General features: G+C 45.9%; 1 protein-coding gene across 1 annotated transcript; it reads right to left on the bottom strand.

The window, feature by feature from the left end:
- Positions 1 to 2,408: 2,408 nt before the first annotated feature.
- Positions 2,409 to 11,373, bottom strand: LOC136366185 (haloacid dehalogenase-like hydrolase domain-containing 5). Its single transcript, XM_066327084.1, has 8 exons — positions 11,263 to 11,373; positions 9,165 to 9,374; positions 8,408 to 8,520; positions 7,611 to 7,704; positions 6,287 to 6,320; positions 5,235 to 5,409; positions 3,766 to 3,954; positions 2,409 to 2,833 (listed from the first exon to the last, which is right to left on the bottom strand). Exons 1-8 carry the CDS (start codon positions 11,371 to 11,373, stop codon positions 2,437 to 2,439), a joined length of 1,323 nt encoding a protein of 440 aa, XP_066183181.1. The 3' UTR covers positions 2,409 to 2,436.
- Between the last annotated feature and the right edge of the window lie 1,167 nt (positions 11,374 to 12,540).

The raw sequence follows: 12,540 nt of genomic DNA, 5'->3' as shown, positions 1-12,540 counted from the left end.
CTGTTTTATTCACAGAAGTGACCACAGAAACACTTCCCTGAAAGGTCTAAGAGTGCAGCCTGTTTCTGTCAAGGTTGAAAACAGGATCTATTTCATCACCCAAGAATTCATCCTGGTCTAGACAAAAGATTTTAATCCTGACTGTGTGAGACACACTGTGATATCTCGGAGTACTCATTTCTGTTCAAATTACAGAGCACACAAGGACACCAGTGAGTTTCAGAGGAGCTCCTGTACTCCCAGCTTCTCCCCTTTACCCTGATGGAAAGAGATTCCCACCTCTTTAGGCCACTGCCTCATTGTGTAGTGTTATCCAGGTCACTATTTCTAATTGCCTTTACTTCCTTCATCTGGTTTTTTCATCATTTTGGCTTTTTGAGGGTCTGCCAAGCCCAAACTGCCACTCACCAAGCTGGAGTTCAGTCCATGGAGCTGGGGAATCTGGAATACCCTGATGCTTGCAGGACTGCACTGGGGGCAAGGCTTGTAGGTTGTACTGGTGATGTGACAGAGAAAAAGGGACCGTCTTCCTTTTCTGCAAACATATTTTATGTTAATGCTTCCATGAGGGATGAGATTTAAGAGGTCTGTATACAGTTTCTTTGTGAACCTTTTGAAGTGCTTGTCCACATTGTAGAGGGAAAAAAAGGAGAAACAAACTGAACATTTTCTGTTCTTCAGCAATTTCCAACGTTTTTATTCCTTCCTTCACCAGTTCTGGTAAAGTTAGAGAGTTCTGCAACATGCTTGAGTACTGAAACAACGTGACTTCAAACCATCCTGACCTTGCAAAATTACAGCCTTTACTAAGAGTTGGCATTCTTTGCAAATACTTGGCATATTACAGGAAAGTGCTAAAGAAACAGGTAAGTATCTGTTTATTGTACCGATAAAAAGGCAAGAATGTGCTGCTGGAAATACTTTTCCAGTGAAGAAGCAGGAAATAAACTGTTTAGAGCAGTGTCCTTACACTGGATCCAGTGGGACACTGAAAGATACTTAGGAAACATTAGAGGAGATGAAATAACAATCCTGCCAGTGGAGAGGGGATTACAGTGCTTTGCAAACAGAGGAAACACAAGAACAAAATCTGACTTCACAGCAGCTGGGAGCTCTCAGGGTTCTGTTGGGATGAAAAGCAGTGAAGGATTTGGCCACAAAATTATTCTGCCAGCTCTGCAAAGAACCTGGGAGAAATGAAAACCCAGGTTTTTGTTTGTACAATTTCTAATTTGAAAAAAAAAAACAAAAAAAAACCCACCTAAAAAAAACCCCAGCCCTAAAAACCTGACTAGTCCCTGATGTGAATTGATCTTTGTGTGTAAGTTGACTTTGGTTTTAAAACAATTAATTGGGTTACGTTTTCCAAGCTTATGTCACAAGTACAACACATACTGTGTTATAACAAAAACCACAGAAATATTTTCAAAGACATCTTTGGGATGAAAACTTTGGAAGTATTTTACAAAAATAACAAAAAAATAAATTACTTTTTAAACAAACAGCTATAAAATCCACGAACCAAAACAACATATAACATTGACATGAGATGAAGTATATTACACTAAAGGCCAGTTAATTACCACAGTGGTATGAGGCTTCAAGTAATTTAGGCACTTTTTGGCCAAGCAGTAGTCCCTGATCCAGTGGTAAAGTCCCAACTCAGAGAAACACCTGAAACAAAACTTAAAGCTTTCTTTAAAGGATTATAAATTTCTCAAAAGAGAGGGAAAAAAAAAAAAAAGAGAGAACAGATAGAAAGGCAAAGAGCAAAAAGGCCACAGAGGGCACCCAGGTCTGCTCCTTCCCTTCCAGGACTACGGAATTCCAACACAGTTAAGGCTTGACACAGCAGAGAGGAGCAATCAAACTCCAGGGCCATGGGAAAAGAGGCACAAGGAAAGGTTAGATGAGGGCAAAGCCAACGTGGAACAGACTGAACTCCACTCTGAGTGGAGGGAGCATTCAGTATTGCAGAACGCCAGGCACTAATAGATGTGCTCTGTACCAGCCCACCTGGAATGGACTGAGTGACCCCAGCACCACAATCTGAGATCCTCCAGATCCCAGCACCTAAAAGCTAATTCTTCAGCAAACCAAAGGAGGTACTGTCCTGGAGGGATTTAAGTACCAGTACCTGAAATCTCTGAAATATTGCTATTAAAGAACCTAATACAACAAAGAGGAAGACAATAAAGGGCAACTCATGCCATAAATTACATCTTTAAAAGCAGTATAAAAAGCACTATTGATAGTACACTTACACACGTGTACCTGCCTATACTACTAATAAGCGTACCTAAGAGAAGACTATTCATTTAGAGGTTAAAAATTGTCGAAGGCAGCAGTTTGTGGCACTCTGGTGAAGCACAGTGTGTTCTGGGGAAGGAGAGCACAGCACCAAATCCTCCTTCATCCTTCAGAACTGCCCTCACCTCAATGAGGCGCAAAGTTCTCCAGCTGGAAGACCAGGTCCACAGCAGCGTCCACATCTGGCACGACGTGGTCTGGCTCCACCAGGCCAGGGTCGAAGCTGAAGTCCCTGTGGCCGTGGAAGGCGCTGTGGGTGACGCTGTCCCCGGGCCCCAGTGTCCCCTGGCCGTGCGGGCTGTACACCCCTGTGCACACCAGCACCGACCTGCAGCGTGCCGCCGCGGCGCCGGCCAGCTCCTTCTGCCAGCTGGGGCCCATGTCCTGGGGCTGGGGCAGCGGGGCAGCGCCTGCTCCCCCGGACACCTGGGCCTGCAGGAGGGACACGGCGCCTGTCCTGGAGCTCTCCTGCAGGTAGCGGTTGTACAGGTTGGCGCCGTACACGTCCGTCATCACATTGTCCCTGCAGAGGAGAGGAGAGAGGCGGTCAGCACTGCAGCCCCAGCTGCCAACACACATCCCCACGGCTTCCATTTAGCAGTTTGTTGGCTGCTTTACACAACTCGATGTGGAATCGGGCGGGCAGGAAGAGATCCAACCCTGCAGCGATTTTATCGCAGCGTTTTCCTGAAGCGTGGCAGGATCAAAATGAATCACTCCTCATATCGCAGACCGGGGAGAGAAAATCAAGGTATGAGCAGCCCAAGAATGAGCTCATTATATTTCCAAATATCTTGGAGACTCTGGAGCAGTCTTTCATACAATAGAGCTTTATCTTCTCCCCTGAGAAGGATTCTATGGTGTGGCAGCACATGACCAACCTAAATAACCTCAGAGATAAAGTCCAGCCCTACAGTCTCTAACTGTGCTTTGCTCAAAGGCAGTTGGTGTTACACCACTAAAACTAACAGAATAATCATCCAGGCAACCCCTTTTTGTTAAATTGACACAGCCTATTACAGACAAAAATAAAAATAACAAAAAACCCAGGATAAATCTTAGTTGCATATAAAACACCTTTTGTGCTTCTGTAGCAATTACACATAAAAGAGCAAAGCATCATTAATTTTTAAGATTAGAAACCTCACAAAAATGACGATAAAAACCATAGCACCAATGAAGTTTGATGGTCTTAACAGCAGGAGAACCAAGCCGGTAAGACTTGGAGTTGTGTGTTTTTCTTGGCTGGCATTTACACTGTGAGTAATTTCCTGGTGTATTTGTGGGGCTCAGCACACAGGGTTTGGGATTTCCTGCTGTACCTGTGGGGCTCAGCACACCTGACCCCACAGCACAGAGGGTCTGGATGGGCTGGGATATCCTGCTCTACCTCTGAGGCTCAGCACAGAGGGTTTGGGATTTCCTGGGGTATTTGTGGGGCTCAGCACACCTTACCCCACAGCATAGAGGGTGTGGATGGGGTGGTCCCAGCTCCTCTGCAGGGCCTGGGCCCGGATCAGGTGCTCTGCATACTGGTATGTCAGCCTGCTGGGCTTGCCCATCAACGCCTCGTACTTCAGCTCTTTGCCCGTGATCTTCTTGTAAATGTTTTCCAAACAAACCATGAACGTTCCGTGCCCAAACCTACACAGATATAAACCCAAATCATGAACATTCTGTGTCCAAACCTACACAGATATAAACCCAAACCATGAACACTCCATCCTCGAACCTACACAGATATAAACTCAAATCATGAACACTCCATCCTCGAAGCTATACAGATATAAACTCAAATCATGAACATTCTGTGTCCAAACCTACACAGATATAAACCCAAACCATGAACACTCCATCCTCGAACCTACACAGATATAAACCCAAACCATGAACACTCCATCCTCGAACCTACACAGATATAAACTCAAATCATGAACACGCCATCCTCAAACCTACACAGATATAAACCCAAACCATGAACATTCTGTGCCCAAACCTATAGAGATGTAAAACCAAATCAAATTACATTAAGCACAGGTTAAAAACATTGAACAAAGCTTTTGATTTCATGATGTTTTTTAGGAATAAATCGTGTCCTGCAACTATCAAACTTCCCTCAGCATGGTTCTTCAGCAGCTGGTTCACTGAAAATTAAGGGCTGATTAACTGAACAACAGACACCACAACAAACTCACATTACTGGGATGGCACAACAGATTTATCTGATTTTAAAGTTGCTCGCTGGAGGTATCCTGGGTGCAGCCAGACCTTTGACCCAGGACTCAGGCAGCAATCAAATCACAGTAAAGAGTTTCTATTTCAAATTACAGGCTGAGGGGAAGGGAGGAGAAACAAACCTATTAAAAAAGTACCTTCTATTGAAAACAAAATCAAGCAAAACCACTCTTAAGAGGTCCTGGCACCTTGTTCTGTGTGTTCTACTTGTTTTTTTCTAGTGTTCCTTAAAGGACTCACTGCACTGTCCTCAGCTCAGAGCCACTCACTGCTTTCAACCAGCAGAGTCAGATCTTTACCCTATCAGGAAAAGAGAAATACCAAAGAGGGACCTAATGAAAATGAAACAATGGCCTTGATATTTTTTTCATATTTTGCCTTTGAACCGAGGCTCTCAGGTCCTCAGGAAAAAAAAAAAACCTCTCTTCCTCCACTGTTCTGGGAGTGAGGAAACAAAGGGGTTTAGAGCTTAAAATCAGCTTTTCTCTTGAGAACTGATTTCCTGGCTGCAATAATGCAGCCAGCAACAAGGCAACATGAGCTGGAAATGCATTAGAGAAGTTGCATTCAAAGCCAAGCCCTGCTGTGAAGCCTCATCAAACATTCTGTACTCAAGTGTTGACTCTGAATCCTGCTGGAAAACTGAGGAAGGTCCAGATAAATCCCAATTAAAGGCATAAAGCACTTACCTCGGGGACTGTGCCTCGGCCACCCACATCAGGTCCATGTTGCAGGCAAGCACAGGGATGTGAGGGTAGTTCTCCTGCTCGTAGGGGTTCCCAGGGTAGCCACTTGTCAGCAGAACATCGATGATCAGCTGCAGGCTGGTTTCCCATCTCACTGGCTCCCCAAACAGCACCACAGCTGGGAGAAGCACAGGCACAGAAAGGAACTGTTAACAGAGAATCTCTGACACCGGCTCAGAAACTTGGCCTAAAGAGACTGAACAAGGCATTGAACAGAGCCAGGAACAGATCAAACAGTCACCTTCATTTGGGGGGTCATGTATCCCATGCCAATCCATTCACAGAACATGGCAGCAGTAACAAAACGCCACTGCAAAGTCTACAGGTTTGGGAATTGTATTTTACAGGGGAAGTTTCTCCAGAAGTTACAATATTAACTTCTAAATTGTATTTTTAAGTCTAACTCATGAGTTCTCTGTTGACACACAATATTAAATGCACCACCAGAGACGTTGATTTGTTCATCTCAGAACGAAACTTGGATGTTGTTTTTAAAAGTTGCTTTGGTCTCCAGCAATAATCTGACATGGCTGTTGTTAAATCCTGAATTCTAAAGGGCAATTTCTACTTTCTTGTAGTTCAGATGAGATGAGAGTGAACACAAGACCCTTCTCACACTACTCCATCTTGTAAGAACAAGACCAATTATTTCTGAATAATGAACATCAGTTCATTCCTCATTTTTGAAAGGAGGGCAACAATGGCCTGTTAAAGGCAGGTGAAAAGGAAAGGAGACCTCACATACCCTTCAAACATCAAAACCCAGTGGCTGAAAGCTGCACCCATTAGAAAACAGCTTTACAACACGTGATGACAGATGTCATTATCAAGGAAATTTCAGGATTGTCTCAGACAAATTTCTAAAGTGCCCAACAAGGTAAAAATAATTTCTGATAATAAAATCAAACAAAAATCAAATCAAATCAAAAAATAAAATAAAATAAAGATACTTCATTTATTAATGGATAGATGCAAGTTAAAGAAAGATAACTGACCCTCAATCTTGGGAAGCTCCACAGCAGAGGGGGACTGCAATAAGAAAAAAAGTGAAAGTTTTCTACGACATTAAACATCTATTTTTAACAGAATAAACCCAAGCACAGTTCCCATAGCTGCCCCCCTGCCACTGTGACAGGAAATAAATTCTGTCTTGGTAAATACCTGACGTCAGTTCACTCAGAACTTGTGTTTCCACTCTGAAGTGACATTTCTGCACAGGGACAGCAGTGATTGTGCTGTACCTGCACCAGCCTCCTGCTCCTCCTCAGCTGCCTCTGGAGCTTTTTAACTGCAGTCGTTAAAATTACTGGTGTTGTCATTTTAGTTGTTTAAATTACTTGTTTAATTAATTGCTTAAATGCCTGTGTATAAAAGTATGGATGATTATTTTTCCAGAGGAGTAAGAGGCCTCCAGTAGTACCAAAACATCTGAAAAACAGTTTTTGAGATGTGTTTCTTTAACACTTCTAATAAAGAATGCACTGTATAACATGTAATATATTTGCTCAACAATAAAGATTTTGCGCTTCATTATTTACTTTCTGTGGTGACAAACACTTCAACAGGTTCTTGACCTTCCCCATCTACCTGGGGAAAGGTGGCACAGCTGAGTGAGGGATTCTGTGAGCCACAGGGAATGTCCTTATCCCAGGTGGGGATAATCCACTTTGTAGGCTGGCCCTGAACATGTACAGCACAGCCAGCTGTTCACTTCTGCTTTAAATTCTGCACAACTCAGCTGGAACCACTGTACCTGCTGTTAACATTTAAATAGTGCTATAAACAGCAAAGGGAGTCACACCCAGCTGTTCACTTCTGCTTTAAATTCTGCACAATTCAACTGGAACCACTGTACCTGCTGTTAACATTTAAATAGTGCTACACACAGCAATGGGAGTCTTTCAAGGGAAGATTATTTCTCTTCGCAGGATTCATTTACAATCAAAGCAACCTCATGGCTTAGAAACAATACCAACACAATCATATTTTCAGGGAAAAACTGATGTTATATTGCACACTTTGTGAGGAAGCTAATCAGCTTTCCAGGACAGATTTTGCATAAGGGATCTGTATAAGATTGGGAGTTTTCCCACAGCAGCAGCTTAAAAAAAATCAAAGGCTGGGTTAAAGAATTACTGCTGAGAGAAAAGAGTTGTTCTGGAGAAGGCTGTAATAAAACAAATAAGGAAACAGAAAAGCAAAGTCAAAATACAATGTAAGAACAGCAGCATTAGCTTGGTAGTTAAATATTGACCCCCTGCTATAGGGTGTCATGCAGTGAGCAAACAGAGAGGTTTGAAACACAAAATCTCCACTCACCAGGACGTTGGGTCTTCTGTCATGGTCAACAGCATCGAGCAGAGGGCGTTTCTCCCTCAGGGTGTCAATGGTGATGGGCTGGCAGAAGCCAAGGCTGGACACACCAGCTAAGGACACACAGCTGCCCCAGGAAAAGCTTTTCACACTGCTAATTCCCCTTCAACCAACTAAAGGTATTCAACTGGCAAATTCGTTAGGAATGAAGGCAACATCAAAGACAGATTTTCCTTCTGTGAGACAAAAAGATCGTGTCCCACTGCTGATAAATGAGAGACCGAAGTTGTTCTATTCTGTTCTCAGTCTTCTCACCTGCGTCTCTCTTAGCCAAGCCTGATGAATTTTGACCATTAACTGCAAAGTTCCTTCAATATCTTTTTCTCAGTTTTGGACTTCAAATAGAGCTTGTGCTTAAAAGCTGCATATACATTTTTACACTAGCTTTAATGAAAATCCCACTAAAGGAAAGAAGTGCAGAAGGGACTTAATGGAAGGCTGAGAAAAGCTTATTCAAAAAAGCTTCAAGTTATTAAGTTACAGTTTGAAGCTTTGATACCATCTTGATATCAATATAATTCAATATAATCAATATAATTCAAGTTCTTTGGGCACTTAGTATAAAACCACATTCCAAACATAAATTTGGCACCACACTAGGAGCTATCATTACTATTTATTACTGCGTTTGTAGGGTTGAAATATTTGATTTTCACTTCATCCATAGGAACCCCTGAACCTGATTAAGGAAAACCCTTTGACAGAAAGTTCTTGTTTTATTAAACTCTTTTTTAAAAAGATACTCTTGAGCAATATCAAGAAGTGGTCCTTGTCCAGATACCAGGACACATTTCTCATGATAACGCTTGAACATCCGCAGAGGACTGTGTGACATCATCACCTGATCTTGTGAAATCTGTTTGGGATTCAAAACCAAAAGGGGTCTGTTGTTTTTCAGAGAAGTTGTTTATACGTGGATTCAATTAACAGATGCAACAGCTGCCAGGAATTACAAAGCAATCAGCAGTTTCTCCTTTCTCAAATTATGTATTTGATAATATGCCAGAAAAAAAGTAGCTTACTGACAAATTATCATACATATCCCAGCTCAACTCAACATGAACAATTTTTTTTCCTCCCAATTTTATAAAATCACCCAATTAATTTGGAAATAAACAGAAAAGGAGAATCAGAACTGCCCTGGTTTGTGGGCCCTTTGCTGGACTGCAGCTCTGATTTAATTGCTGACTGGAAGATTTTAGTTTACATATCTCCACCCCCTTCAACAGAACAGATATTAACCAGTAAGATTATTATCCTGGAAAGATGCTCCTGTGAATCACTGCTTACCACCTTTCCAAAGAAATACCTTTAGCTTTACTACTGGAAAAACCAGTACCTTTACCAGTGGAAATTCCATTAGCTTTGGACAGCGTTTTTTACTATCAGCAAAGCTTTAAGGGAAAAGCAGGCCTGATGAACTGCACAGCATTTAAAGGAGGATAATACACCTGACACATTCAACATGATGAGGGAATAAATGGGATTTAGGTGACTTACTGGAACCCCCAGCAGGTGAGACAGCTGGTCAGCTTTTTTCTGGCGCAGGCAGTTCCCTGCGTTGGTGACAAAGACCACAGGCACCAGGAACTGTCCCTGAGAGTTGACCAGCTTTTGAAAGGCTGTTCTGGCAGCAGGAATGGGGGTCTTCCCTCGCACCAGCACCCCATCAATGTCAAAGAGAAATCCAAAGGATGGCAGCACGCTGAGCTAGAAGGAGAGGGAAATCAAAGGGTGCATTAGTTATGTCTATCTTTAGACACATTTAATGGAGTTTACAGCAGCTACAGCCTCCTAAGAACCTCCAGTGAGAGCAGGGATCTGTAACTCTGCACATCTCAATGTGCCTTACAGACACATCTTCATCCTAAACACATGTTGACAAAAGGAGCAGTTGTGCCTTATGCATACAGACCCACGAGAGCTTTTTTGCCTTACAAATAGTTCCAGACTATTTCAGAAGATAGGGAAAAATTAACTTGAACTGACTCCAAGAGGTACAAAATACATTCTGCTGTGCCAATGAGTCACACTTTAATGACTTGATCCCCACAGAATGCTAACAAGATTTACAAATGTAAAATTTTCAGCAGTGGGCAGGTCTTGGACACAAGTATTGTACTTGGCTCCCCCCTCACAAGGTGTTTATGTGTTCCACAAGGGTTTGATCACAGCCAAGTGACTGCCGTGCTCCTACACATGGCTTCAGTCCTAGCTCCACACGGGGCAGACTAATTGGGAAAGTCAGCACCTCCTTGCACAAAGGTGCTGCTCCAGTTACTAAAATACATCTCCTTGCCTGCCTTTGGGGCAGTGAAGAGCTGAACCTGGTGAGCCCCAGCGAGGGGAGTGAGGAAGATGAGCTGGGTGATAAAGGTCAGGGAGCCGAGACAGAGAGAGGGCTGTTGAGCAGTGGAACTGCTACTGCATCAGGCTGGAAATGTACAGAACAAAATCCATCACCTAAAGCTCATTGCTCTCCCGAGCCTAAAACAGAAACCAGGACCTTGGGCTGTATGATCAGTGATGAAGAGGGAGGGGTCAAGGGCCGAGGCTGAGCGTGGTGGGGAACAGGCAGAGGAAGGACTGCAGCCACGGGACGTGGGACAGCCTTTGCTGCCGGAGCTGTCCCAGGACACACACACCCACGGCCACCGTGTCTCCTGTGCAGGGGAAGGGCACTCTGCCCACTCAAGCAGCACTTGGTTCCACATCAGTTATTCACCCGCCACAGCACGGGGACAGGCACTGCCGGGAATGGGGATGCAGCTCAAGTGCCAGCGAAAATCTGCTCCCCTAAACAGCCCGAGTTAATAACGTCAACACTGGAAATATATTGCATTACCATTCATTTCAATTAGGCTGGGGTTTTGTCTTTCCGCGCAAGAACTCCTCCTGAAGCCCTCTCCTCTGTAGAATCATCACCCTTTTAACTTAAAGAACAAAATCTCTGAAGTCCTTGTCTCCACACAGCCTGCACCCGCTGCAGGAAAGCTGGCAGAAATAACCCAGCTGCTGCAGACATGCTGCTGAAATGCCTGCTAATAAATATCCAGCAGTCTCCCCAGACTTTGGGAATGGGTCCATGAAATTGCCGAAACTACAGTGGTATTGGAATAATTCTGTAGCAGATGCGATTCTTTACGTTAATTTTGCAACACATAAATAACAGATGTACTGATAACAGATTACAAATGGGAATTTTACAGTCAGTAACGCTAGCAGAAAGAAAATTAAAGTATTACAGGGGGGAAAAGCAGTAAGGAAAGAACTGAGCATATATATATGACAGATATAACGATAGAAATAATGATGCCAAGAGCTTCGTTTCCCTTTTGGCCCTAAAGAAACTGTCGGTGACAGGAGGCGCACGGTCAAAGGGACGCGCGGAGCCGGCGGCGGTCGGAACGAGCTTCCCTCGTCCGCTCTGTGACACCAGGAGCACACGCGGCCCCGGGACAGGAGTTCCGGCCGGCAGCGCCCGGGAAATCCATCCCGGCGTTCCGGGGAAGCGAGGACACCCCCGGGCATCCCCGGGCCGCGCTCCCCGCGCCCCGTTTCGCTTTCGCCCCGCCCCGCCCGTCCCGGCCCCGCTCACCGCGCTGTGCCCGCTGCGCTGTGCCGGGCGGCCGCACACGGCCCGGGCCGGGAGCCGCGGCGGGCGGGCGGCCCCGAGCAGGGCGCGGAGCGGCGGCAGCGCCCGGCGCATGGCGAGCCGAGAGCGGGGCCGGCAACCTGCGCCCCGCCCGGGCCCGCGTCAGCCCACGGGGCAGCGTCACCGCGTCACGGGCCCACGTCAGCCCCGGGAGATCTTCCGCGCCCCGCCGGGCTCCGCGCCCTGCTCCGCGCCCTGCTCCGCGCCCTGCTCCGCGCCCTGCTCCGCGCCCTGCTCCGCGCCCTGCCGAACTCCGCGCCCTGCCGGGGCTCCGCGCCCTGCTCCGCGCCCCGCCGGCTCCTCCGCGCCCGCCGAGCTCCCCGAGGCTCGGCCCCTCCGGCGCACCGGTGCGAGGAGCAGTCAGTACAACATTCCGACGGAGGAAATAACTGTTTTTTTAATTTAGTAACGAAGCAGAAGAAACGTTCTGTCTGGTTGTGCCCGGCCACGGGGTGAAGGGACTGGAGCATCTCTCCCAGGAGGAAAGGCTGAGGGAGCCGGGCATGCCCGGCCTGAGAGGGGAGCCAAGAGGATGGAGCAGGCTCTGCCCGGTGGTGCCAGCCATTCGGACACGAGGAACGGGCAGGGACTGATGCCCGGGAAGAATTTCTTCCCTGTGCAGTGACTGAGCACTGGAACACACTGTCCAGAGAGGGTGGTCTCACTGGAGCTACCAACTGTGGGGACAAATCCCGTGTCCTGTGCTCTGGGATGGTCCTGCTGGAGCAGGGAGGTTGGACCCCATGCCCCACGGTGGTCCCTTCCAGCCTGACCCATTCTGATTCATTTTTTGGGAAAAAGCCTATTATGCACAAACACCACAGTCCCTCAGCTCTGCACTCCTGCAGCTAGACTTGAAAGTGATATATCCATTAGTTAATGGATACTCTGCAAAGCTGTCTCTGTTTAACTTGCTCATCTGCTAATGCAGATTAGGTAAATCCACTTATTTCCTAGTGCTGCCAACAAATATTCCTCACCACCCCTCTGACTGTGAGGAGAAACTGATCCTTCAGCAGCTGTACTGTGCTCACCAGGACACGGAAAAAGGAAGGTGGCTCCACCTGCACCACTGATGTGGCTGGCATTAAATGAAACACACAGATGCATTTTTAAGAGACAAAAGCAGGCCCAAATCGATGCAGCAGACAGAACAGAGAGTTTATCCCCTTGGTGCTCAAGCCAGGATCACACACAGGGCAGAACTCTGAAGCAGACATG

This window comes from Sylvia atricapilla, chromosome 11 (assembly GCF_009819655.1).
Source record: "Sylvia atricapilla isolate bSylAtr1 chromosome 11, bSylAtr1.pri, whole genome shotgun sequence".
Lineage (NCBI taxonomy): Eukaryota > Metazoa > Chordata > Aves > Passeriformes > Sylviidae > Sylvia > Sylvia atricapilla.
The sequence above is the reverse complement of the archived record's forward strand: the minus strand, read 5'-3'. Positions and strand labels throughout refer to the sequence as shown.

What these genes read in the sequence shown, in the direction of transcription:
- LOC136366185 (XM_066327084.1), bottom strand. Translation starts at nt 11,373, where the DNA reads ATGCGCCGGGCGCTGCCGCCGCTCCGCGCCCTGCTCGGGGCCGCCCGC. An exon ending in CTTCTTGATATTGCTCAAGA is followed by an intron (nt 7,705 to 8,407) that starts GTATCTTTTTAA and finishes TGGTGTGTCCAG; the next exon opens with CCTTGGCTTCTGCCAGCCCA. An exon ending in ACAGAAGACCCAACGTCCTG is followed by an intron (nt 6,321 to 7,610) that starts GTGAGTGGAGAT and finishes TTCTTATTGCAG; the next exon opens with TCCCCCTCTGCTGTGGAGCT.